The sequence below is a fragment of the Talpa europaea genome (genome assembly GCF_964194135.1).
Source record: "Talpa europaea genome assembly, chromosome: 13".
NCBI lineage: Eukaryota > Metazoa > Chordata > Mammalia > Eulipotyphla > Talpidae > Talpa > Talpa europaea.
Window position 1 is genome coordinate 81,759,801 of NC_140080.1, and position 27,905 is coordinate 81,787,705.

Consider the following 27,905-nt stretch of genomic DNA (forward strand, 5'->3'; position numbering starts at 1 on the left):
CATCTTTGAGACGCTGAGAAAGGGACCCAGACAGCAAAGGCCTGTGGTGCCACCCAGGGTGATACTTCACTAGTGTGAAGTATCCCTGGACTGGCTGCTGGTGTGAGGGAACTACTCATTGCAAGACAACTTGATTTATGAAAATAAAAGGAATTTTATGTAATGAAGATGAAAAAAGATGGCAAGAAGTCACTGTCTAATTTATAAAAATAAATTTAATTATGTCATTTACAAAAGAATTTCTTTTAGGGTGCCTTTAAAAATGTATGCGCCTATCCTACCTTTAGTTATTCAATTTAGTAAGGAATTTACCAGCTTTTTTTTCATGAAGGTGGAAGAGATGGCAATTATATGAAGTGTGAAAATCTATAGATGAATTGGGTTACTCTCCAGAGGGCCTATACAGATGTACTTGCTTTTCTGAATTATCCTTACTGCCACTTAGGTTTAAGTCATAAAAATTAAAAACTAAGAGACTTTAGTGAAGGAAAAAGTGTTCTTCCCTTGTTTGGATCCTTCTCAGACAGAAGCAGTAACTCTTGACCAAATCCCCTTTATATGCCCATAACTTTCAGATGTCTCTCTAGTCCAAACCCAGACTTGTTCACATAAGTGCCTGTTAAGCACCTCTGCTTGGATGTCTGAGCTAAACTACTGAACTTCCACCACTTCTGTTCCATCTGCAGCTTTCCAGTCTCAGTGGCTAAGATAAAGACCTGACAACTCTCATTTGATTGCTGACTTCAGATTTCAGATACTTTAATTTCCTGGCCTGAATAACATCCTAACTGACCTACCTGCTTCTGACTTTGTTCCTCTACAGCTCATTTCAATAGACCAGACAGAGACATCCATCACACATGAGCCAGATGGTGTCTCTCCCCAACCCTAAAGCCTGCAATGGCGCCCCACTGAGCTCAGAATGAAAGCCAGAGTTCCTAGAATGGCTTTTAATGGCCTATGTGAGATGTGCTTGGGCTGCTTCTCTGACTCCTTTCCCTCTTACTCATTCTGCTGCAGCCATGCTGGCTTCCTTGCCATTTCCTGAGCATACCAAATGTCCTTGACCAGAGGGACCTGGAGCACTGGTCAGGAGGTGGAACAGATTTTTTGCCCCTCCCCTGGCCCATGGTTGCACAACAAAATGAATGTAGTTAATACCACTGAACTGTACACTTAAAAATGGTTAAGATGGCAAATTTTAAGTTTTTTATTTTTTATATATATATATAAATAAAAGAAATGACAGAACACTATTGACTGAAGTTAAGGCAATATTTATTCAGTTTCATTGCAACCCTGTTATCTAAGGCATCAGAGGCGGTTATTTGGCAATGATAAAATTCCTTTTCAAGGTCTTCTATAGTTGGATTTTAGTTCAAAAATATATCTGGTGCAAATAAGAGAACTTATTCTGGCATGGGCTCTCATTAGTGATGAGCTGATCTTTGCCTCCCCATCCCTTGATCATACTCAAGTCACGTTCAGTGGCAGTGCTTGTCCAAGTGCAGTCGGCGTGGATGGGCCACAGGGCTGTCTGTGTGGCTCAGGCCATGCGCTCAATGATGACAGCGATACCCTGGCCGCCTCCAATGCAAGCGGATCCAACAGCATATTTTCCACCTCGACGCCTAGAAAGGCAAGCAGCGGCTCAAGTTTATTTGTATACAGGATTGACAGAATTAGATAATTAAATAGAAGTAATAGAATTAATAAGTCACATCTGTATTATTCACTTTCATTCAGCTCATCGCCTCAATCTTTTTCTATATCCTAATATTGCTTTATAGTCATAACAGGAGAATTTCGAAAGCTGATTATTTGAATGGGAAAAAAAATAACAGAAGAGTGAGACTGAAACAAAGATACAAGCTCAGATGTGCTGTGACAGGGAGTTGAGGGAGGAGAGTAAATATTAAACTCCTTTGATTTATATGGCTTTAGATTTTTATGGCACCTTAGCACCTTAGAATAAGTATAATTAGTGAAGTTTGTCTGTATGAAAGGGCAGATAATTTAGAAGCACTACACATCTTATTCATAAAATCAGAGTCCTTTAATGTATCATCTGTTCTCATTCCTCAGTCCTGATAGAATGACCTTGACAAAACCATCCAGGAATTATTTTTGTGCACGTCAATTACTCATTTCAACTCGGTGAATCACTAAGTGAATCAGAGTCCCATTTACTTCATATAACAGGGAGCTAGAGTGATTTTTAGCCTGATATATTTGGTTTCATTTGCAATTTTCCTAGTAACAGAGCAAAACAGACTAAAATATGTAGTACCAGAAGGAGGAGCTCTTCTATTAAAACGGGAAAGTATTCAATACACGGAAGACTCCTCCTGAAACCCCAGAACAGTGAAAGAAAAACTTACTGAGATCCAAAGTACTGGTTTGCTTAGGTTTCTTAAACGACACTATCTAATCAGAACCTTCTCAGTATTGTTTTTCTTAACTGGTTTCCCTTAATTGATACGGGGGCATGCACTATGGTACCCAGGGCCTGAGTACTTGCTCACTGACTGAGCACACCAAATGTAAAGAAGAATGTGCATCCCAAGAGCAGAGATAGTAATAACTCAACTGAGTCATTTATAAGGTCAGCTGACAAGGGGCATCCAAATCACCTGCTCCCAGTGAGAAGCAGTCCAGGGGTATATGAGGAGGAATACTGAACAATGTTGCCTATTCTGGGGATACCTAAATTTTCACATTTCTATATACAATGGCAAATCTGAAGTACAACAATTTCTAGCAAGTACCTTAATTCATGAACCAGGTGTGACATGATTCTTGATCCTGATCCTCCCAATGGGTGACCCAAAGCAATGGCTCCTCCATTAACGTTGGTTTTACTTGGGTCAAGATCCAAACTTTTCTCAACTGCTAAGTACTGGGGAGCAAAAGCTTCATTCACCTAAAAAAAAAAAAGGAAACTGATAAATACCTTTATTCACTTAATAAAAGTCGCTTAACTGACTTTTTTTTTTTTTAAAGATTTATTTATTTATATAAGCACTGGGTACAGTCAGAAGCGCGGGAGGGTGAGAGAATTCACCAGAGCCAGAGCAGGGAGCAGAGCAGGCAGAAGGACCGAAGTACACTGCTGAGGGGAGCAGCGGGCGGCAGGAGAGGTCTGCGCGCCATGTGGGACCCTCGCCAGGGTCTGGGGATCTAACCAGTGCTGCAGAGGCTGCGGGCAGCTTTGCAGCCCAGCGCTCAACTGCTGTGCCACCAGGGGAGGCCCACTTAAACAGACATTTAAGGGACTTTTTTAGTCCTATCGATAGATAAAATTTTGCTGTTTTTTTCCTATTTAAATTCAATCATTCTTTGTAAAGTTTGAAAATAGGTATAATTACTATAATTACTAAATGCACTCTGTAGAGGAAAGAAATCCTCAGAAATACTACAAATGGATACCTCCATTGCAGAAAACCCCCAGGTTCTGGAGCTAGAGGAGTGGCTCCTGACCCTCTTGCCACTCAGGTGTCCTCAATGGTAGAAATATGTAGTATCACCCTGAAAGTATTGTCAAGGCTAAATAACATAGGCGTTAAATGTCTAGTGTATTACTTAACACATAGCAAGTATTCAGCATATGGTTGCGAGTATGATTGCTATCCAATGCTGCAAAGCCATTCTCCCAAGAAGAAACAGACAAAGGATAAATCTTGGGAGCCAGATGGGTAACTGAGCCCTAAATGTGGAAACTGCGGCAGAAATGAAAGTATCTTGTTATATTATACTTATAGGATTGGCTATGAGAATTACCATACTTCAACTTTATATATGATCTTAGAGGGAGAATTTTAGAAAACTGATTTTTTTTAAAGATTTATTTATGCATACAAGGGCTGGGGTACGGGTCAGAGGTATGGGGGAGTGAGAGGATTAACCAGAGACAGTGGGGAACAGAACAGGCGGATTGACAGAAATACACTGCTGAGGGGAGCAGCCTGCGAGTCAGGAGAGGTCTGCTGTGCTGTGTGGGTTGCTCCCTGGCCGGCTGGGGATCGAACTCGTGCAGCAGTAGCTGTGGACAGCTTCATAGGTTGCGTCTTAACCCCATGCGCCACTTGGGAGGGCCCAGAAAACTGATTTTAAGGAAGTTTAACTTTTTCTGATTTTGGATCAAAAGCCAGTATTGTGTTTTTTCCTACTGTATTTTGTGCCCTTCCATGGTGTCTTATTTGTCCGTAGGTCCAACATTATTTTCCTGTTTTTATAATTACATTCAAGGAGGTAGTAAGAGACCTAGGATATGCTGGGGAACTAGGTTTTTGAAACTATGAAAAATCACTGCACTATCGTCAAAAGTCCCAAAGACAATCACATCGGGGTGTTGAGAGCTACGTCCTCAGGTATTTATAAAAATCTATTAAAAAGCACGGCAGAGCTGATCTATTTCAGTAGTTTTCAGTGGTATCTAATGGTAGATACCTATTTGATAATACAACTCAAGCAGACCCCTTGAGTTCTGGACTGTGATTGCCTAAGAATAGTAAAAGAGATATAAAGGTATACTATTTGAAACCATGCTTTGCTAGGCAAGAGATTACCACCAAGGAAATCACATATGTGATCTCTACACATTAATTGAAGTAGAGATTTCATTGTTATAGTAGTTACTTTCCAATGTCAAGCAGCATGTGCTTAATTACTGAAATTTTTCAAATACTCTCCAGGTACAGAATGTACCAGAATCGATCTCTAAGTATTTTCTACTTCTTCCCCCTTTTAAATTGTGCTAATATTTGAGATGACTTTGTTCTAAACTAACATTAAAAATAAATCATCCTACTAGTAAATTTACCATTCCAATACCAAGTGTGTTCAAATCAAGCCATAGCTATGGTGTAAAAACCAAAAGTTGTAAGTAAAAAGTAATAAAGGACAGGGTTTTACCTTGGGAGGAAAGCAAGAAACTTCTAGATTTGGCATCAAATACTGTTTTTCTATTAGGTCAATTTCCTTTTTATCTGTATTTTTTCACTTTAATTCATAAAACTTGGTTAAAGTTATTTCTTACCCACCTTATGTAATCATCAATTTAATAAGCACATCAATAGTCTAAAATATAATGGGATCTTATAAGATCTTAGGAGTTTCTAGGAATTTATATTCTTCTAGGAAACACCAAGTTATTTTAATTAGTCAAGTATAAAGCATTTTAATCTGGTAAGGGGAAGTACCAACATAAGGCATGTAATGAAAGGAATACGTACTTACATGGACATCATTTAGTAAGGTTAATGGTACTAAAAAAGAGCTATAAAATAGCAGAGTAAATTCACATGTGCTATGGCTTGTTCATGTTGTAAAAGATAAAATCCTTACCTCCACCAAGTCCATGTCTTTAAGACTCAGTCCTGTTTTCTTCAGTGCCCCAGTGATAGCAGGGACAGGACCTATATAACGAACAAAAATCAGAGCTTCCTTTTGTACTTATTTATGTTTAAGTTTCTGTTGCTTTACTAAATAGGCAAGAAGGATATAATATGATAATTATTAGTAACCACAGATCTTGCTACACTGACAGTATACTATAAATGATGTGACAATAAAGGTATAGAACATGGGACCAAAGGGATAAGCTGTTTATGCAGTTAAATTGCAAATAAGGAACTTAAATGTAAGAATCTACCAAAAATGGTTCCTTGAGTGCAAATAGCAAAGGAGTCACATCTGGGATTTTTGCAGTCACTTATAAACCAGATTTAATACCAAATGGCAAGGCAGAATCATGCTCTCCTAGGACACAAACAATATGCATTCCTAGTACAGATGTGATTATCACTACACTTTGAACTCCCAGGCTCACTTGGACAAAAGGCAAGAAATAGCATCTCCATATAAGTACAGCATGGTAGGAAGCTTGAGGCACTTTAGGGAAAAGGGATCTAAAGTAAGGGGGTGTTCATAGCATGATGGTTGACAGGGAATTTATACAAATTTATACAAAATAATCCCTACTGAAGAAATACTAACCACCTAATAAGATTCTGAAACTTTAGCTCCCAGATTTCTGATGATTACTAATGGCATTTTAATACTGCTCATAATTTTTAATAAACTGGTATTGGCTAGAGAAGAATATCCACTACTACTAATAAAGAAATGTGGTATGTTCTGTTGAATTCAAGTAAATATTCAAGTTTCATAAATATACCTAAGGTAAAATGAGAGTCAATTTTTTTAATTAAAGCATAGTAAAATCTAAATACAATGTGATTCATTTTGTTGATGAGTTAAAATGTTCTTTGGACACCAATCTGTTGATTGGTTAGGGTTGTCCAGTTAATGCTTCTCAATTTAAAGCACCATTTCTACACTGGCTACTGATTTAATACAGAATTGAATTCCAAATTATCTTTGTTTCTCAAGGGTGTTAAAATGGGATGCATAGTCACTAATAATGCACCCGTAATCCAGCATGGTCAGAGGCTGAAGTATCCTACAAGGTCAAAGAACTAAAACCTGAGGTGTCAAACTACTGCATACTGTACATCTTCCCTGTCTTCATAACGACAGAAAACATCACTCAATGTGCACATGTTAACTCAGAATCCTTAATAGACAACTGTAATGATATGTTAGGTGACAATTAGATTTTTAATGGATTTTTGCCCATACTACTTATTTACTGAGACTCAAGAAGGTAAACTCTTCTGGCTGGGGAAAAAACCTGTGTCCCTCCTAGGAGCCATTACTGTTACTTCAAGTCCTGGTTTTCATACCTTCCCCTCTTCCTCCCCCAACATTTTAGTTGCCCAGTATGTACTTGGTACTTTCCTTTCTCCCCCCTCCACACCTCCTCCAGAAATTTCTGGGTATGCAACAACTCTAGGTCTAAGGATTGCTCTACACTGGATAACTGAGTAACTGAGGAAAGAACAGGATTGACAAACCAATCTTTACCAGATACTCAACAACTCAACAGTTCTCCTTCGTTTGTTCATCTGATGCACTTCCTACAGAACAATGAGGAACTATTAAAATTCAGCATCATCTGTGGTTCCGAGAAGTATATCCAACAGAAAGCTTTTCCTTCTCCTAATTCATAACTTTCAAGTCGAGATCATACATGTTCACAAGGAGTTTCAGTTTTCTCTCAGGTATTTTCTCCTGTTAGTATCTTGCCGATTGAAATACATTGTTTTTAATATTTCATTTTCCTATAAGCCTCAGGTAAGCCATTGACTGCTACTTTGACTTCCTGAGACAACACAGTGGAAAGAGACTGGAGTTAGAAACCTGCTTTCCTCTCATGGCTCCATCATTTTTTGCTTTGGAGACCTGAATTCACATCATGGCTCCTTCATTTATTGCTCTGCACATTTACAAGACAGTCTACCTATGCCTCAATTTTCTCATTCATAAAGACTTCTCAGAGTTGTGGGAAGATTGAATGAGATACATCAATGATCATGTGTTAAGTAAACACCTAGTAGGGTGTTCTTTATCTTCTCCACACAATCTTCTCTGTTCTGCCCCATGATTTTTCCCATTTCCATCTTGTTAGAACTGTGTAATCCTGTTATTTTCTGCGCATTAATTTATATTATCTCAAAAGGACAATAAGACATGACTGTTGCCCACAAGGAATTCACAGTCTTGGTTTTCCTGTAATGCCTAGTACAGTTTAGTTGTTTAAATGACTTACTACCAATGTCTTTTTCTCTACAAATGACCTTAATTTGGTTGCTTTTTCAGAAATCTGAATGCCTAAAATGATTTATTTCCAGAAATATAATAGAACCATTTTTTTGGTGTTTTTTTTTTTGCTATAAACTTACCAATACCCATGATAGAGGGATCACATCCAGACACAAAATGGCCCACAATTCTGGCCAGTGGTGTGAAGTTATGTTTCTTAACTGCATCTTCACTGGCTATGATAACAGCTCCAGCACCGTCAGATACTCCCTAGAAACAAAAACAGAAGGTTACCTAGATGGCAGAAGCTCTAGTTAATCAAAATTGGAACTAATGGAATAGTATGATGCACATAGAAAGCAGTGCCATAATTTGGAAAATAAAGTAGTACTAGTGTACTCTAGGGAGTTAGATTATTTTAGGCACAGACCTTCACGAAGCTTGCACAACCTTAACATAGGAAAGACTATCAAGGAAAAGCCTACATCCAGATGTAGTTTAGAGGTAAGATGAAATCTGATGAGTTGGATATGTGAGGAAAAAAGAAAACTGAAATAAACCAGGCAGATTTCCTAAAATTCTGGAGAGACTAAAAATTGGAAGATTATTATATAAAGGCCCCTAACTAAAATATTTTGTTTTGGATTATGTAAACCCAATTTAACAGATTATGAACACTATTAGCTTAAGCGAAATAAAGACTGGCATGAAAAGTACCAAAAAGGTAATGTATGACAACTTTGCACTGAACAATCAGGAAGAGTTCAAGATGCCCTGTGGTGCTACCTACCGATGCGTTCCCTGCAGTAACTGTTCCTTCCTTCTTGAATACTGGAGGAAGTTTATTTAACTGTTCCAGGGTGGTTTGGGGTCGCGCATGCTCATCTATTTGCATTGTCTGCTTTCCTTTCCTAGTCTTCACCTCAATTGGTGCCATCTCATTGTTAAAATAGCCAGCATCATTAGCTGAAATAGTAGAAAGACTATCATAAGATTGGGGAAAAAAGAAACAAGAAATGAAATCAAGTATTTCCTTTCATTTAACTTCTGGTCTACCTTTCTTTCCTTATAGTCTACTTTAATAGAACTTTTATTTTTATTTATTTATTTATTTTGGTGGGACCCTCGCCGGTGGCTGGGGAATGAACCGGCGCTGCAGAGGCTGCAGACAGCCTCGCAGCCCAGCGCTCAACCGCTGCGCCACCAGGGGAGGCCCAGAACTTTTATTATTTATACTACTTATTTTGCTTATTGGAGGATTTAATATACTGTTATATAGCTATGTAGATGGATTCTGCACCTTTTTTAAATTACAATTTGTATTGTTTTTACTATACTTTGTCTTGACAAGGTACTACCAGACTGTTGGCAGTGGTTGCCTGTTACGTTATTGATGTAATGGCACTGAATGGATTTAATGCCCTTTTTTAAACTTCTATGGGTGAGGGTATAAGTAATTTTAAGGCTACCAAGTGGCACCTATAGTCAACAATAATATACTGTAGACTTAAACATTCAAGAGATTAGAAGTGCTCTTCTCACAATAAGAAAAATTATCAAGTTGTCTATGTCACCAAGTAATCTATGGCTGAAATTTAATGACAGGCAACCTTCAAGTATGAGCTATTACTGATAAGTTGTAAGTAAAACAGCTGACCTACTTCTAACTCCAATGATTAGAATGGACTACAGTAATCTGCAGCTTCAGAAAAAAGACACATTAGGAATACCACCACCTTCATTTGGTATCACTTTATAGCAGGTTAAACACTTAATTGCTTTTTAGAACAACTCTACTAGGTAAACAGAAAGAGAAAATCCTTTTTTTAAAAAAAAAATTTATTTTTTATGCATACGAGAGCTGGGGTACAGGCCAGAGGTGCAGAGTGTGAGAGGATTCACCAGAGACAAAGTGGGGAACAGAACAAGCAGAATGACTGAAACACACTGCTGAGAGGAGCAGCGGGAGAGACAGGAGAGGTCTGCTGCACCATGTGGGCTGCTCCCTGGCCTGCTGGGGATCGAACTCATGCTGCAAAGGCTGCAAATTGCTTCATAGTGTGGTGCTTAACCCCTTGCGCCACCAGGGAGGCCCGCAAATCCTTTTTATTTCTATTGTTAGAAATATTTATTTTACAGGTGCTCAGTGAACAAACGACTTTACTGAAGTCAGATAACTTTATGTGGCAAAGCTAGAAACAGAACAGATACTGATCTCTAATCAACATCCTTCCACTGTAATGAATAACTAAAAACATGAGTTGGATGCCATCAGCTCCATTTCGCTTTTCCCTCTGAAGACGGACTTTATCCCCTGTATATCACGGCTTTTCTTTTCTTTTTTTCCCCACATTTTAAAGGGACAGGTTTATTAGGAAAAAAAGAAAAAGAGAGGGCCCTACATAGTCACAGGTGGGCAGGAGAGCTGCCTCCATGTCTTTATTAATACCTCAAAATGAGGAGTATTAGCTACTATTTTTAATAGTTTAATTTTAATGACTTTTTTCCACTAACCATGCTGATCAAAGGACTACCGCTTCCTTCATTGTTCCTCTGGCACTGGTGGAACAGCAGCATGCATGTCTCACAAGGGCACTGTAACCAAGATCCTGGAATTGTTCTAAGTCTATGAGTTGGGTGCAATGATTCTGTTAGGAATGGGAGGGGAAGACCCTGGGGGTCTTTCCAAACATATGGTCCCCTCCTCATGACTATGGTATGCTTCTCGGGAGGGTGTCCTTGCTGTCTAGTTACCCCAGGACCCATCATCTCCAATGGAGTATACCACAACCCTCAGTGTTCCATCGAGAACAGGGTCATTCTGGGACAAAATTCAAGTGTTCAGATAGAGCTAGTTAACAATTATACTTTCTAAGTAATGTTAACATATTTCTTTTTTTTTTTTTTTTAATAGAGGCGTGTTTTTATTTATTTATTTATTTGTTTGTTTGTTTATACATGCACTGGGTACAGTCAGAAGCGCGGGAGGGTGAGAGAATTCACCAGAGCCAGAGCGGGGAGCAGAGCAGGCAGAAGGACCGAAGTACACTGCTGAGGGGAGCAGCGGGCAGCAGAAGAGGTCTGCGCGCCATGTGGGACCCTCCTCTGGTGGCCAGGGAGCAGCCGGGGATCGAACCGGCGCCGCAGAGGCTGCGGGCAGCTTTGCAACCCAGCGCTCAACCACTGCGCCACCGGGGAGGCCCAGTAATGTTAACATATTTCAAAAGAGAAATTTCCAGTTAGTTTTGTAATTAATGGGATATCTGATCATCTGAAAACAGACATGATTGAAAAAATGATTTTCAAAAGGTGTAATTTTAAGGTAATATATACTGAATGATAAAACTCTACTACAGTTTTTTTCCCCCTAGAGATAGTTATAAAATTCAATTTCACTGACCAGCTTTCCACCTCTGCTGTGACTGCAGGGCATATTTGTCACAGTCTTCTCTGCTTATTTTATGTTTTGATGCAAGATTTTCTGCGGTAATTCCCATGGGGAGTTGGATGTGTTGATCTGTTAATCCTGCCCACAAAGTATCTTCCAGCTATTAAAAGATATGAAGAAATCTGTTAGAGCATATCTTTTGAAAATAATATGCTATATTTCTTTAAATTTAAATGGTTAACAATTCCAGTAAACAAAAGTAAAACTAGATTTTTTGATAATCATTTACTATTACTACTATTCATACTTTCTACTGGGAATGTTTTTAAAAAACACTCAACAACACTCAACAGTACAAAACATTTTCTCCTCTCTCTCAAATGTGGGGTGCTAAGGAGGGCCAGCAATGTGCCAAACATGCAGGGTGAGAAAACAGGTAGCATCTTATGCTACCACCAAAGATGAGCCCTTCATGGTTACGTACTGTGAGGAACCTAACCCTGCGTGTTCTTGCACTGTTTCCCCTCAGCCACCACACTGGGAGCTCTGTAGGAAAGAGTACACCTGTGTTCCTTTTTCATCCGTCGCCTTTAATGATAGGGGCCTCTATAGATTCCTATGAGGTTGAAAAGAACCAGGGACAGGCTCCCTGAGTGAAGGGAAATTATAATTAGTCTCTGGGAAGTGTGCCATCTGCTTCTTCTAGACAGCTCATTTCCCTATGAATCACTGACCTGTCTTTCCAAAGATTTTTCTCAGATATGAATCTTCATAAATCATGGGTATAGATTTAATTACTTGGTTTACCAATTTAGTAGAGAGATTAATTCAACCTTTGCCTACCTTCTTCCCTTCATCTCCCCAGGTTTCCATTACTAAAGGTGTGCTGAGATAAATCATAATTTTATGTGGGTTAAAATGTCAAAACAATCACAATAGGGTTTTGGAATAGTTAACCTATTTCAAGTTTCTCGCCAGTGTTAACCCCCTCTTAACAAAATTGGTTTCGAAGTTAATTTTCTTGTCCCCAAAGTGGTATTAAAATTGTTAGTATAAAACCATGAGAAATAATTTACAAAGAATAAGGTTCCGACCTTAAGATCTACTCCAAACTTGGTTCCAAAACGCGCGTTTCTGACACAGTAGGGAGCTTGGCTCATGCTTTCGGTCCCTCCACACAAGACTACTTCAGCATCTTTAACACAGATCTCCTATTTAAAGACAAATGAATGACAAAAATCTCTCGTTGTAAGAGAAGTATTTATTTAAAAGTATACATTAAAAAGTAAATCTAACAAGTTATGTATCCTAGCTTACAGTGTCTAAAAAAGTAAATACTATTGAAGTAAAGGTAAAGTAAGTGCTCAAGAATCCATTCCCAAGATTGGGGGGAGCTAACTGACTTCAGTGGTTTGTCGGCAAGTAACCTATCCTATCTACATGTTCACAAGGAATGGTATTTCTTAATTTGATACGAATCTTAATGTCTGGTATAGATGTACATATGCCAGCAGATAATAAAGAACAAATCCTTTAAAAAGTCAAAAGTCAAAAAAAAAAGTCAAAAAAAAAAAGTCAAAAGTAAAATTTATCCTGTTAATGGATGAACGTGAAGGGGATTTATAACAACTTAGGGGACTCATAAAAAAGGAACATACTTCGTTCTTCTTCCCTTTCCACTATTTGCATCCGAAAAGAAGCAAATAATAAGCCCCAAAAGCCTATGTTAAAAATAATTGCTAGGAAAATCAGGGTCATTAAGATACTCATTATAGAAATGTGAAAACAATGAATTAAAATGAAAAAAAGAGAAGTCATTATAATATGTTTGTCTTTTATTTTGTAATAAAATGAAGACTTTTATTTTGTAATAAAATGAAGGGTATTACTATATCCCCTTTCTCTGTGCTCAAGGGAACAGATGTATTTGCCCAACTAGCCCTTAAAGTGGTCAATCAGGCTAGTTTATACTTCGACCAAGACTATCATTCAGTTTCTTTGTAATAAAATATATTAACATCCCCTAAAATCTCAGTCCTTTTTCTCGCATTATAGTCTTTTATTCAGTATTTCAAATTTTGCCTCTATGGCTTAATATGTTAATGTCTTTTAATATCAGTTTCCTTGCTTGAAAACTGGAATAGTCATAGCTCTTTTCTCATAGGATGGTTGTGAAGACCAAGGGAAACCACTGAATCAGTCTGGCACATAGGAAGCAATAAGTAAAACTGATGGTCATGATCAGTTTTCTAAAAAATTGTGAAAAATGCAATCTAAAATTTATTAATCTGATCAATTTTAAATGTCTATAGTTTATTAGTACATTCACCTTGTGCAATCAGCCACCATCCATCTCCAATTTTTTATCTTCTGAAACTCTACACATATTAAACTCCCATTCTCTCCTCCCACCCCAACCCCTGACAACCACCATTTTCCTTTCTGTCTCTATAATCTATTCTAGGTATTGAGTCTAAGCGGAATCATATAGCTTCTGTCCTTTACAATTATTGTAAATGGCTTATTCCATTTAGCATAATTTCCTCAAGGGTCTTTATTAGCTTTAAGAAACTATTTTCTTCCTGTGAATATTTTTCCAAGACTAATAAATATTGACTTTTAATAAGCATTATAAAAAAACTTATATTGGAGAGGGGCATTTCCTATAATAACTATTAACATATTTTCTGAGAATTAAACAAAATGTTTGTTCATACCTGACACCCGCTCACAATGGACTGGAAGCCAGAGCCACAGAGCCTATTAATAGTGAGAGCTGGGGTCTCTTTTGGAACTCCCACACGTAAGCCAACATGCCTGGCCAAGTAAGCAGCATCTGAAGAACTCTGGAACAGAGAGAAAAGGAATCTTCTCTATAAATCTAGGAACTAATGACAAAAATATACGGAAATGTTGGAATGCTATAAAAAAAACTAAGATGACACAATACATAAAGCTACAGCATAGTTCTATAAGACACATGCTTATGATTTGAATAAAAACTGCAATTTGGTCAATTGGTTTTTAAACACACTGAGAAATCCTTATATTAATTCCTGAATATAAGACAGTTATAATTGGAACTCTTTAAAAAACGGAATAGGCTGTGTCATAGTTTCATGTTCTTTAATAGAAGTATTGGAGGCTGTGGATTCTAACCTTAGCCACACACTGGAATAATTAGGGGAAAAGCTGTACTAACATACTTATAATGGCTCAAGCTTGTATCCAGGTCAAACTGGAAAGGGTGGACACAGGGATTAGATATCAGTAGTTACTTTTAAAAGCACATGGGTGATTATGTGAAACTGAGGCCGACCTAGGGAGGGGAGAGATGAATTACTGGTCAGGAGAGAATTGGGACTAGACCATTGCTTCCCAAACTTTAAATGCTTACTGAGGGCTGGTCTACCATGTGCAGTGGTGTTTACAATTAAATGCATACTGGGGCATTTTGTCTTCTCCCCTCCCCCCAACTTGTCTCATTTGAATTTCTGGGGTCCCTTATAAAGTCTGCACCCTCATGGTTTAATTTATGTTTAATTTAATATATATAAAGTGAAAAAGAGATTTTCATTGTGCCGATATTTTTAAATAAAAATTTGTCTGTACTGAACTGTTAGTTATGGATACTGTTATTCCACATTAAACCAAACGAGATTTTTCATCCTGGTAACTAAGGTTAAGAAGGAGTTGCATAAATTGTGATTTTTCAACAAGAATTTAAGATGGAGCCCATTTAGAACTGACAAACTGAAATTTGTACTTCAGTTTATTAATATATAGTCAATGTTTTCCAAAAGTGAAAAGCTTCAATATTTTCTTTATTTTTCCTCCACCAAGCCACCCATGCCCATACCCTATCTGCATCTCTCAGCCCCTCCACTCTTTCTCCTGTTCCCTCTGGTAACCATTATTTCTTACTGAGTTCACATTTTTATTTCTTCTTTGTTTGCGTGTAGTTTTTGGATATTTATATTTTGCAGATTAAGTGAAACCATCCCAAATCTTTCACTTTTTGACTGATTTCATTCAACATAATCCATTTTGTCCCCAAAGCCACCATTTCATCTTCCTTTATGGTTGTTTAATATTCCATTGAATATGTGCCCCACAGTTTCTCAATCCATTCATCTGTAGAAAAGCTCTTGAGTTGGGTCCATGACTTGACTGTTGTAAACAGTACTGCTATGCAGCACTGTTTACAATAGCTAAGCTTTGGAAACAACCCAAATGCCCAAAAATAGATGACTGGATCAAGAAGATGTGGTACATATATACCATGGAATATTACTCAGCATTCAAAAAAGATAAACACATGCAATTTGCTGCAACATGGATGGCGCTGGAAGGGATCATGCTCAGCGAAATAAGCCAAAAAGAAAAAGAAAAATACCGGATGGTCTCACTCATAGCAGGAATCTAGAAAACTTAAATAAGGGACCAGGAAAATGAATAACTATAAGAAAGTGAAAATCAAAATCAACAAAAAACTATGAACCAGAGACACTTTTAGGGGGGCGGGGGCGGGAGGGGAGGGATTGGGGTCAGAATGGGGGGCTGCAATTGTATGGGGAATATAACAATAAAATTTATAAAAAAAAAAAATATATAAAAAAAATAAAAAAAAAAAAAAAACAGTACTGCTATGTACATAGGTGTAAACAGATCTGTTCATACTGTTTTTCGTGTTATTTGGCTAAATGCCTAAGAGTGCTGGAGCAAATGGGATTTGCATTTTTATTTTCTTGAGACCTCTCCATACCATTTTCCACAGGGGCTGTACCAGCTTGCATTCCCACCGACAGTGCATGAGAGTTCCTTTCCTGTTTCACTAAAACCTGGCCAACATTTGTTCATTGTGTTCTTTTTTGATAGGGGCCATTTTCACAGACATGACCTAGGTGGTATCTCAGTATAGTTTTCACTTGCATTTCTCTTATAATTAGTAATGCTGAACATTTTTTCATACGTCTATAGGCCATCTCAGTGTCATTTTTAAAGAAGTGTCTATTGAGGTCCTTTTTGTTGCTTTGATGTTGGTTGTGTAAGTACTTAATAAACTTGGGAGATCAACCCCTTATCAGATGGTAAGCAAATATTTTTTCCCATTCTGTAAGTTGCCTCTTTGTTTTTGTAATAGTTTCTTTTGAGGTACAAAAGCTTTTGACATTGTTGCTCTTATTTTTGCTTTTGTTTCCTGTGCTGCTGTGCTTTTGTTTCCTGTGCTAGATATCCTGTAGTGTGTTCCCTGTATTTTCTTTTGAGTACTTGGTTTCAGTTCTTATGTACAAATCTTTAATCCATTTTGAATGAATTTTAATGTATGATGTTAAAATATGGGTTTATATTTTGCATGTAGCTACCTATGTTTCACAGTACCATTTATTAAACAAGCTATTATTTCTCCACTGTATGACTATAATTCCTTTGTCAAAAATTAGTTGTCCATATTTATATGGATTTACCTCTCAGGTTTCAATTCTGTTCCACTGGTCTCTGCTGCACCTCCCCCTGCAGTGACCCTTAGGGCTAATGGCTTGTGCCACGGTCCCTAGGTCCGGCTGGGCAACCAGCGCGCAGGCGGAGAACAGCAAAACCCCCTGAAGAGATACTTGCTGCACCTCCTCCTGCAGTGACCTCTAGGAATCCCTAGGTCCAGCTGGGCAACCAGCGCGCAGGAGGAGAACAGCAAAAACCGCCTGAAGACATAGATAAGATGGAAGCCTGTTGAAAGATAACGACCACCAGGAGCCACTACAGGAATGCAGTCCGCAGGGAAACTTATCTCACCTTCTCTAGACCCACAAACTTTATTCTAATACAACTGTCTCTCTAAAATCTTTTCTCTTTCTCTGTTTAAAAGGTCATTGGTTTGCCGATTAAAAAAGAACATATGAAATCTAATAACTAGGCTGATTCAAATGAAACGTTACTAAACTCTGTGTATTAATAGAACTGCTAGCTTAATAATTTCTCTGTTGTATACTTAGCCTAGTTTGTATTAATCTAAATGATAAAAATATTACATTGTGAAAAGTAAAATTCACCCGTGTTAATTAATAGTAATAGTGAGTAGTTAAAACAAAAAGTAATCATATAAAACAAAAAGAAAAATTAATAGCCTAACTACTTAGGAATGCGCCTGGGTCCAGATGTAAATCACTGCCCTGTCAATGATAAGCTAAACCTATAAGCAAGCTGATTTCTTCACTGATGTTCGCCATTCCTATGCTTTTAGAAAACATATATATACTGGTCACCAACTCAAATAAAATTACACTCAGATTTTCACTCTTGAAGTGTGTCTGTTTGTCATTTCTTTAACCGAATCCCTGACCACCCTGCGCAGTCTCTCAACCCTGAGACGACCTCATCGCTCACTGCTGTGCTGGTCCGCGGCAGGTCTCAGTTTCTGTTTTTGTTTAGTACCATACTATTTTGATTACTGTTGCTGTGTAGTATTGGTGCATCTTGTTAAAATATGGGTGGGCCTCCCCTGGTGGTGCACGCGGTTGAGCGCCGTGCTGTGAAGCTGTCCACAGTCTCTGCAGCGCTGGTTTGATCCCGGCCAGCCGGCGAGGGTCCCACATGGTGCGGCAGACCTCTTCTGTCGCGCCCGCTGCTCCCCTCAGCAGTTTGTTCCGTCAGTCTGCCTGTTCTGTTCCCTTCCCTGTCTCTGGTGAATCCTCTCACCCTCCCGCACATCTGGCCTGTACCCCGGTTCTTGTGTGAATAAATAAATAAATCTTTAAAAAAATAAAATAAAATATGGGTTCTCAATCAATATGTAAGGACTATCTGAGACACTGTAATTCTAGCCATTTCTCAGATGAATCCCAATGTGGTCCCTGGACCACACACTGAGTAAGAAGGGAAGAAATGCCTTTTTAATCAAGTAACACCTTTTATTATGTAGAGTGCTAAAGCAAATTTAATAAAATGTAAAGAACTGGTCCATCATTATACTATTTTAACTTGTGTACAGGTTTGAAACTTTTCAAACTAAAATTTGATAAATTCACGTCTTTTGAAGGTGGACATGGGAGGAGTCCATAATGGAGTTGTTCATGCCTGGTCCCCATCTCCACCCACCAAATACAATCCTAAACTCTTCAATGTGGAGTTTCTATCAATAGAGCAGCAGTCATTTGCATTAAGACCACCTCCTCCACTCCCCCTCACCCCCGTCCCTGAAGGAAGATGGTTTTATCTGAAATCTTTTGCTAATAATCTTGTCTTGCCTTTTTACTGTCTAAATACTCTCCATTTTGTATGAACCCTGGCAGCACCTGAGATGGGATGCTACCCAATTTGATTCATGATTCATTAATAAAGCCATTAGATCTCTCAATTCTGAGTTATTTTTAACAAACTGAATGTTTCACTTGTTGATTAGGATGACATTTTATGAATTAATGCAATCAAAAGGATTGTTGGTATAAGCGGATATTCTTTTGCCAGGGTTTTCTACTTTGGATTTACTTCTTTTATGCTACTCCTTAATGACCAGATTGATAGAATAGATATTTTATAAAATTAAGCAGTAATTTGAGGTAATGGAAAGAATATTAGGCTAGTTAGCAGATCTGGATTGGAATCTAGACTTTGTCATTCACTAACAGTGTGAACTCTGGATTATCTAACTCTCAAGCATCTCATTTTGGATGTTATCTACAAGTGGGTTTGTCAGTGCCTCATTTATAAACAAAAGGGGTGTTGTGATTTTGATGGAGTTGTTAGATCCTGGCCTGAGTGATTATTTTTTGTTTTTTTGTTTTTTTAAAGAGGCATGTTTTATTTATTTATTTGTTTGTTTTGTTTTTATACATGCACTGGGTACAGTGAGAAGCGCGGGAGGGTGAGAGAATTCACCAGAGCCAGAGCAGGGAGCAGAGCAGGCAGAAGGACCGAAGCACACTGCTGAGGGGAGCAGCGGGCGGCAGGAGAGGTCTGCGCGCCATGTGGGACCCTCCTTCGGTGGCCGGGGAGCAGCCGGGGATCGAACAGGTGCCGCGGAGGCTGTGGGCAGCTTCGCAACCCAGCGCTCAACCGCTGCGCCACTGGGGAGGCCCCTGAGTGATTATTAAGATCTCCAGAAACTCCTTATTCAACTATAACACATTCTTTCTTATATTTTGAATGTGCTCCTACCTGATACCCATAAACCAGATGTCTTCTCCTTTGGCTACTGTTTTCTAGGAAGTAATTGGTATTTTTCCTTTTTTTGTTTACACCTTCTCTAAGTGCTTCAGTTAAATGATTTTAAATCCATTTTAATGCTAGGAGTTGTGTGGAAAGTTTATTTAGTATAAGAGAAAGATTACTGAACTAGAAGTCAGGAAATTGGCATTCTAGTCCACCCAAGATCACCTGGGTGGAATTGGGCAAATCTTGGCAGCTTCTCTAGAGGTTTCCTCGTGTGTTAGGGAAACTCTGGAATTCTAAAAAACTTTGAGGGTTTCTTCTGGCTCTTTAAGATTCCATAAATCTTACTCAGAACGTACCTTTTCAAAAGTTCCTATTTATTCCTTAATATAAAGCAAATTGGATATGTTAGAATTTCCTAGAAAGGAACATGTAAGAACCTTTAACACTAAGAACTCTAACACCTCTCAAAATAGACAGGATATACATATATAAGGTAAAAATACAGTTGATTCTCAATATTCATGGATTCCATATTTGCAAATTTGCCTACTTGTAAAAAAATGTATTTGTAGCCCTCAAATCAGTACTTTCAGTACTTTTGTGATCATTTGCAGAATGAAGACATTTTAGTTGCCCAGTATGTAGTTTGTACTTTCCTTCCAGAGGATAATAAACAAGGGACACTCTACTTGCTTCACTTCTCATACCATAAATAAGGGGACTTCTTGCAGTTTGTTCAGTGCCATGTTTTCTCCATTTTTGTGCTTTACATTGGTGACTGCTATTTAAAATAGTCTCCAAGTGTAAGGCTGAAGTGCTATCTGGGTGCCTAAGTCTAAGAAGGTTGTGATGTGCCTAATGGAGAAAACACGTATGAGAGAACTTCATTCAGGCATGATAGTGCTTTTGGCCATGAGTTTAATGTTAATCAGTCAGTGACACATATTTAATAAGCTGTCTTTCACTAGAAAAATACATATACAAGGTTATTTATTGATAATTTTGACAAAAATACTGTGAGCAGAAGTTCGTAAGAACCTAATTTTGTATTTCCCCTAGGGGCAGTGGTTCAGTATTTATAATTCAGTGTTCATGTGGACTATGTAGAACATGACGCCATGGATAAATAGAATCAATTGTACTATGAACAGCTAAACGCCAGCAAATTAGATAACTTAGATGAAAGGGGCAAATACCTAGAAAGGAACTACTGAAACTGACTCAAGAATATATAAACACTGAATATACCTATAAAAACAAGAGACTGAACTAATTAGTAACAAAAGCTTCCCACAAAAGCCCAGAGCCAGTTAATCACTGAATTCTAAATATTTAAAGACTAATAGTAATGCTTCACAAATTCTTGATAAAAATAGAAAGTGAAGGATCACTTCCCAACTCAGTTTATAAAGCCAGTATGATGCTGATAGCAAATCCAGGCTAAGACATCATAAGAAAATTACAGACTAATCCCTCTCATGAATATGGATGTAAAAATTCTCAACAAAGTACTAGCAGAGAGAATCCAACATGCATAAAAATTACTATATGCTGTGAAAAAGTGGGATTCATCCCAGGAACACAAGGCAGTTTTGTCATCAGAAAATTGATCATTATGTCCTATCAATAGAATAAAAGCAAAAATCATGATTGTAATTGACACAAAAAAAGCATTTCATGATAAAAACACTCAACAAACTAGGAATAGAATGGAATTTTCTCAACCTGATAAAGGCAATCTGTATATAAAATATGGCTAATCTATTTAGTGATCAAAGATTGGCTATTTTCCCCATAACATCAGAAATAAGACAAGGATATGCACTTTTTGGCACTTAAATTCAACAGTGGAGGTTCTGACCAGGGAATGAAAAACATAAGCAAAATCCAGATAAGAAAGAAAACTCTCTCTCTTCTCAGATAACATGAGGTATATATAAAAAAAAAAATCCTAAGGAAGCAATTAAAAAAAAATCACCAGAACTAGTGAGCTCAGCAAGATTTCAGGATACAAGCTCAATACATAAAACTCAATTGCATTTCTATTTATTTGTGATGAACAATCCAAAAATTAAATTAAAAAACCATCTCGGGCCTCCCTTCAGCAGTGTATTTCTGCCTATCTGCCTGTTCTGTTCCCCACTCTGTCTCAAGTGAATCCTCTCACCCCCCACGCCTCTGGTCTTGTATGCATAAATAAATATATCTTTAAAAAAACCCATCTCATTCATAACAGCATCCAAAAGAATAACATACTTGGGATTAAATTTGATGAAGACTAAAACATACATTCTGAAATTCATAAAACTGTTAAAAAACAAAGATTTATACAAATGGAAAAATATTCCCCTTTCATTGATCAGAGACTTAACATTACTGAGATGGCAATGTCTTGTGAGTGACCTCCAACATGCCTCTGACAGCAGCATTATTCATAATTGCCAAAACGTGAAAACAGCCAACATGTCCAACTACTGAACAATGGAAAAGCAAAATGTGGGCTATCCACAAGATGGAATATTCTATAAAAATGAACAGCCCATTGCAAATAAAATCAGTTTTCGGTAAAAGCAAAACTCGAGTCACAGCATTAGAGCTAGAAGTGGGGAGAGTTGAGCACCCTTTTTTTGAGCCTTACCCCTGCTCCCAGAGCTAAGTGCTCGGTGGAGAGGATGGCAGAAGCCTCAGGTCTTCTCGGTCACCTCTTCTAGTACCGAACCTAGCAACCCAGTGTACAAGGATTAGGGTCCCAGTACTCTCAGCAGTAACACACTCAATCTAGAGCCTTAGTTCCACATCTGAGGCCTGGAAGGAAGAGGGGGAGCTCTCAATTCTTAGTCACTCTTTGAAGGAATAATCAACTTTCAGTTTCCTGCAAATGAATTCTCTATTTTGTATAGCAAGATAGAGGGTAAAGGAGCTTCTTATTCCTCATAAAAAACACCGACCAAACTCCTTTTGTGTATAAAAAATTATGGGAATGTGTTTTATTGCTACCCTCTTCAGGGGGCACACAGAACCAATAAGCACCAAATAAATCAATAGGAAATTGATATCTATTCCAAATAACCAGGAAATAACTGCTATTTAAAAGACAATGAATTGTATTCCAAGTCAGATAGCTATGGTTTCTAGAATATATGTTGCATTGACTTAAGTATGCCATTGCTTCCAGAGTCAGAGGATTATACAAATTATAAATACCTTTTAACTATTAACTTATTTAACTATTAACTAACTTAACTAATTTACCATTATACCATGTAAAAGGAATTATTTTTAAAAACTAATGGAAGAGAGCTGATGAGACTCAACAACAACAAAGAAAATAATCCAGTCAAAAAAATGGGCAGAAGAGCTTAAAAGAAACTTCTCTGAAGAGGAAATGCAAATGGCCAACAGGCATATGAAAAAATGTTCAACATCACTTGTCATCAGGGAAATGCAAATCAAAACTACCATGAGATACCATCTTACACCAGTGAGAATGGCACATATTAAAAAAACTAGCAACAACAAATGTTGGCGAGGGTGTGGAGAAAAAGGAACTCTTCTGCACTGTTGGTGGGAGTGCAAACTGGTCCAACCACTGTGGAAAGCTGTATGGAGATTTCTGGACCTACTAAACATAGAGCTTCCATATGATCCAGCAATTCCACTCCTAGGTATTTACCCAAAGGACACAGAAACATCAATTCCAAAGAACACCTGCACCCCTATGTTTATAGCAGCACTGTTTACAATAGCTAAGCTTTGGAAACAACCCAAATGCCCAAAAATAGATGACTGGATCAAGAAGATGTGGTACATATATACCATGGAATATTACTCAGCATTCAAAAAAGATAAACACATGCAATTTGCAGCAACATGGATGGCGCTGGAAGGGATCATGCTCAGCGAAATAAGCCAAAAAGAAAAAGAAAAATACCGGATGGTCTCACTCATAGCAGGAATCTAGAAAACTTAAATAAGGGACCAGGAAAATGAATAACTATAAGAAAGTGAAAATCAAAATCAACAAAAAACTATGAACCAGAGACACTTTTAGGGGGGCGGGGGTGGGAGGGGAGGGATTGGGGTCAGAATGGGGGGGCTGCAATTGTATGGGGAATATAACAATAAAATTTATTAAAAAAAAAAAAAAACTAATGGAAGAAAACAACACGAATGAGTACCTCCCCCTTGCCAGACTAACCTGCATGACATTGCCTACAATGACACTGTCAATAGTTTCAGGTGAAACTTTCCCAGCAGTCAAGGCAGCCTTGGCAGCAAATTCAGTCAAGTCAGTAGCTGTGAAGTCTTTGAGGAGACCTCCATAAGCTCCAAAAGGTGTTCGCTTAGCAGCAACAATGAATATACCTGTTGCAAAGAGGAGAGGTTTGTAAGCAATTACAGGTTAGTTAGTGTTCCTAATATGCTTGAAATAACATGGAATCTTACTGCAAAGGGCAGTTTTCAATTAGATAACTCAGTCTCTGTCATGTAATACATAGACTGGATCGTACTTATAGAACCTATCTGAAGATTTCTTAGTTTGACCAATACTAATGTCATTCTTCTGTTTGCTACTAATCTCTTTCCATGGAATAAATTAAACCTATCCTAAAACAAACAAAAAAATCATGTTTACATATGTAAACAAAATATGATTTATTCTGTTTTAAAATATGATTTATTCTTAAGAGACAAGGCAACAGAGACTAACCCCAAGGTGACTTAGATATTAGAATTAGCAGACAAGGATTTAAAAGTAGCTATTTATCATGACTATGCTCAAGGATGTAAGGAAATAATATGCTTATAATAAAGGACAGTACATCTCAGCAAAGAAATAGAAGCTATAAAAAAAAAAACCAAAGTGGAAATTCTAAAACTAAAAAATATCTGAAATAAAAGATTTAGAACATAAATGAAATGAAAAAGATTCATGACTCTGAAGACAGAGAAAGAAATTATCCAATCTGAAAAACAAAGATGTGGGGGAGGGAAACAACTTGGGAAGGATCCCAAATTCTGCTAAAGGAATGAGGCAATTCAACAAAGAAAGGATAACTTTTCAATAAATGGATAAATATTGGGTTGTTGGAAAAGTTATGTTGCATTTTTGCTTGAAAAACAGGAAAAAATATGTCATGACTTTTCTGACAACCCAAGAGTTTAGGAACAACTGAATATCCACATGTTAAAAAAATAGAATTTAGACACAAACCTTACACCTTTCACAAAAATTAACTCAAAAAGTATCACAGACTTAAATATAAAATGCAAACTATAAAATTCTTAAAAGATGTAATATAGGATAAAATCTAGGTTATCTTAGACTTTGTGATAACTTATTAGATACCACACCAAATGTATGATCCATATTAAAGAAAAATTTGCTAAATTGGACTTCATTAAAGTTAAAAACTTGCTCTGTGAATGACACTGTTACAAGAATAAAGAGACAAGCCATGGACTGAGAAAATATTTTCAAAACACCTGTCTATTAAAGGATTGGTATCCAAAATACACATAGAACTCTGGAACTCAACAATAAGAAAACCCAGTTAAAAATAGGTTAAACAATCTGAATAGACACCTCACCAGAGATGACAGATAAATAGATGGCAAGTAGACATATACAAAGATGCTCAAAATCTTATCATTAGGGACTTGCAACTTAAAATAACAGTGAGACACCATCACACAACTACTAGAATGGCTAAAATCCAAAAGACTGACAATACCAAATGCTGGTGAAGATGTGGAACAAAAATTCTCGTTCATTCATTCATGAATTACTGGTGGGGTAAAATGGTACAGCCACTTTGAAAGACAGTTTGACAGTTTTTTTTTCCTTAAAGCTAAAACTGAACATACTCTACCTATCTGATCAGCAATCACGTGGTTTTGTATTTACCTAAATGAGTTGAAAACTTATGTCCACACAAAAACTTGCATGTCAGTATTTCAGCATTATTCGTAATTGCTAAAACTTGGAAGCAGTTAAGATGTAATTTTAAAGGTTAATGGATAAATAAATTGGTATATCAACACAATGGAATATAATTGAGCCATAAAAAGAAATATCAAATATGTGAAGAGGCACAGAAAAAATTTAAATGTATATGTCTAAGTGAAAGAAGCCAATCTGAAAAAGCTACATGCTATATAATTCTAACTATGTGACATCCAGAAAAGGCAAAACCATGGGGACAGTAAAAAGATCAGTGGTTGCTAGGGTTGAGGAGAATGAAAGGAGGGGTGAATAGTGGAGCATATGGGAATTTTAGGACAGTAGAACTACTCAAATGATACTGTAATGTTAGCTACATGTCATTACACATCTGTCAAAACCCAAAGAACTTTCCAAAACAGTCTTATTGTAAACTATGGATTTTAGTTAATAATGTATCAGTTTTGGTTCATCACTTGTAACAAATGTACTACACTCATGAAAATATATTTTTTAAAGATTTATTTATTTATTTATACAATCACTGGGTACAGTCAGAAACGTGGGAAGGTGAGAGAATTCACCAGAGCCAGAGCAAGGAGCAGAGCAGGCAGACTGACAAAGTACACTGCTGAGGGGAGCAGCGGGCGGCAGGAGAGGTCTGCCTGCGCGCCATGTGGGACCCTCCTCTGGTGGCCGGGGAGCAGCCGGGGATCGAACCGGCGCTGCAAAGTCTGCGGGCAGCTTCGCAGCCCAGCGCTCAACTGCTGCGCCACCGGGGAGGCCCACTCATGAAAATATTGATAATAGTGGATCCTGGAAGGGAGAGGTGAGGGGGGGGACATGGGAATTCTCTGTGTTGTCTGCTTAACCTTTATAAACATAAAACTGCTCAAAACAAGTTTAATAAACTGTCAGGTAGAAAAAAACATATGGGCAGAACCCCAAGAACAGAAAACATAACTGGGTGTGTTGGAAAGGGAGGAGAGAGACTATGTAGGAAAAAACATGAAAAAAATGAGTGAAAATTCTCCAAATTGACAAAAGGTATAGATTCAGTAAATTTTCCACAATATTAATGTACACACACACACCCCCCCATGGCACAACATTCTCAAACACACACACACACACACCCCTCCACCCCCCCCCCCCAATGGCACAACATTCTCAAACTTCTGCAAACTAAAGATAAACCAAAAATCTTAAAAGTCAGAAAAAAATGACATTATTTACAGGGCTATGATTTGAAGACTATTGACTTATGAGAAACAATGGAGACTACTTTCATTTGTTTCTCCATAAATTTCCTTTCATGAGTTTCTCTTCTGCACTTTAGAATCTAAGAAAGCATTTTGTGTGTGTGGAGCAGCACTAATGAGATATGGGGTATTGGCAGGCGAGCGGAGGTTGGAATATAAAAACAAAAGTAAGAATGCTCCCATAGCTGATACCACCTCTGCTTACTTGGTGCTGTAAATGTTGGAAAATCTAACACTGAACTAATACAATTATTCTGAATGGGGAAAATACTATTAAATATATTTTAAGGAATAATCTGAGCTAGGCAGGTAAAAAGACTAGACAATGTAAAAGGATTTTTCTTGTAATTTCCTAAACTGGACGCCATGCCAATAATTATTTGATGTCAATTTTATGTTAATACTAAACTGTTTATTTCAAGAGGCTAAAGATTTCCAAACATTGAAAGAGAGAGAAAACACATTAATCCATAGTGTGTTAAAAACATCAAATACTGGTGAGGCAGTGGGCCCATGTGATTTAAGGGGAAACCAAGACTAGAAGACAAAAGTAAAGCTGCCTTCCCTTTAATCACATTGTTAGGCAAATATTTACTCATTCCACCACAGCAATGACAAAAGGATCCGAGGCAGATTAAGAAAAACTGTGGTCAGTATCACCCCAGTTTCAGGATTAAGTGACTGGGCAGCCTGACAGGGATAAACAAACTCCCCAAATAAAAATTAATGAGCAGTAAGAAAACTAGTATTTGTTGAGGGCAACACTCCTGACTACGCTCTGGAATGGGCGCTAATGAAATACTGGGAAATTGGTGGTTCCTGTTCCTTAAAAATTAAAAATTCCATCGACTGCGACCTGACCTTTCGTTATGAGAAGTCACTTTACATAATTAAAGGATTAAGAACCCTAGATTTACGTACTCAGTGACTGCACATTTTGGGGTGCAGTAAAAATGCTTAAAACAAGTTTAAGAAACTGTCAGGTAGGAAAAAACATGGGCAGAACCCCAAGAACAAAAAACATAAGTGGGTGTGATGGAAAGGGAGGAGCGATAACAGTCTTTTTCAGGGGTACGCCAGAAAGCATTTGGAGCAGAAATTCCTCCGTGACCCCAATAACATCAGTTCTCCCCAGCAGCCCTGTGCACCCTGGGATGTAGCCACTACCTTGGGGTGCGCCCAGCCGGTCCCAGGCCGCCTCGTTGGGGCTCCACCCTACTTTTCCTAACAGCTGAGCGTGAACAAAGTGGGGCGCAGCTGCTGGAGGGTAGGCCCTGCAAGGTCACGGGCCAAGCCTGCTCTCAGCAGGAAGCGCCACCGAATTCACTGTCCCTAGTGCCTTGCAGGTCTGTTTCCCCTAAGCCAAAGCCTCCTTGCCGCTGGGGGTTTTACCGGGTCCTCTTTATTGCTCCTGGACCCCCAGACTCGGACAAGCTCCGCCGTGTGGGCCGTCTCAGGGAGGGCGCGGGGCGAGCTCACCTCGGAGCAGGGCCAT

The 27,905-nt window shown here is 38.1% G+C and overlaps 1 protein-coding gene across 1 annotated transcript; it reads right to left on the reverse strand.

Moving 5' to 3' along the window:
- Positions 1 to 1,335: 1,335 nt before the first annotated feature.
- On the reverse strand, positions 1,336 to 27,905 carry ACAA2 (acetyl-CoA acyltransferase 2; the record flags this gene model as incomplete). The annotated part of the gene is made up of 10 exons (XM_084252703.1): positions 1,336 to 1,631; positions 2,769 to 2,923; positions 5,347 to 5,417; positions 7,806 to 7,935; positions 8,456 to 8,631; positions 11,066 to 11,213; positions 12,148 to 12,264; positions 13,771 to 13,899; positions 23,403 to 23,569; positions 27,890 to 27,905. 10 exons carry the CDS (start codon positions 27,903 to 27,905, stop codon positions 1,547 to 1,549), a joined length of 1,194 nt encoding a protein of 397 aa, XP_084108829.1. The 3' UTR covers positions 1,336 to 1,546.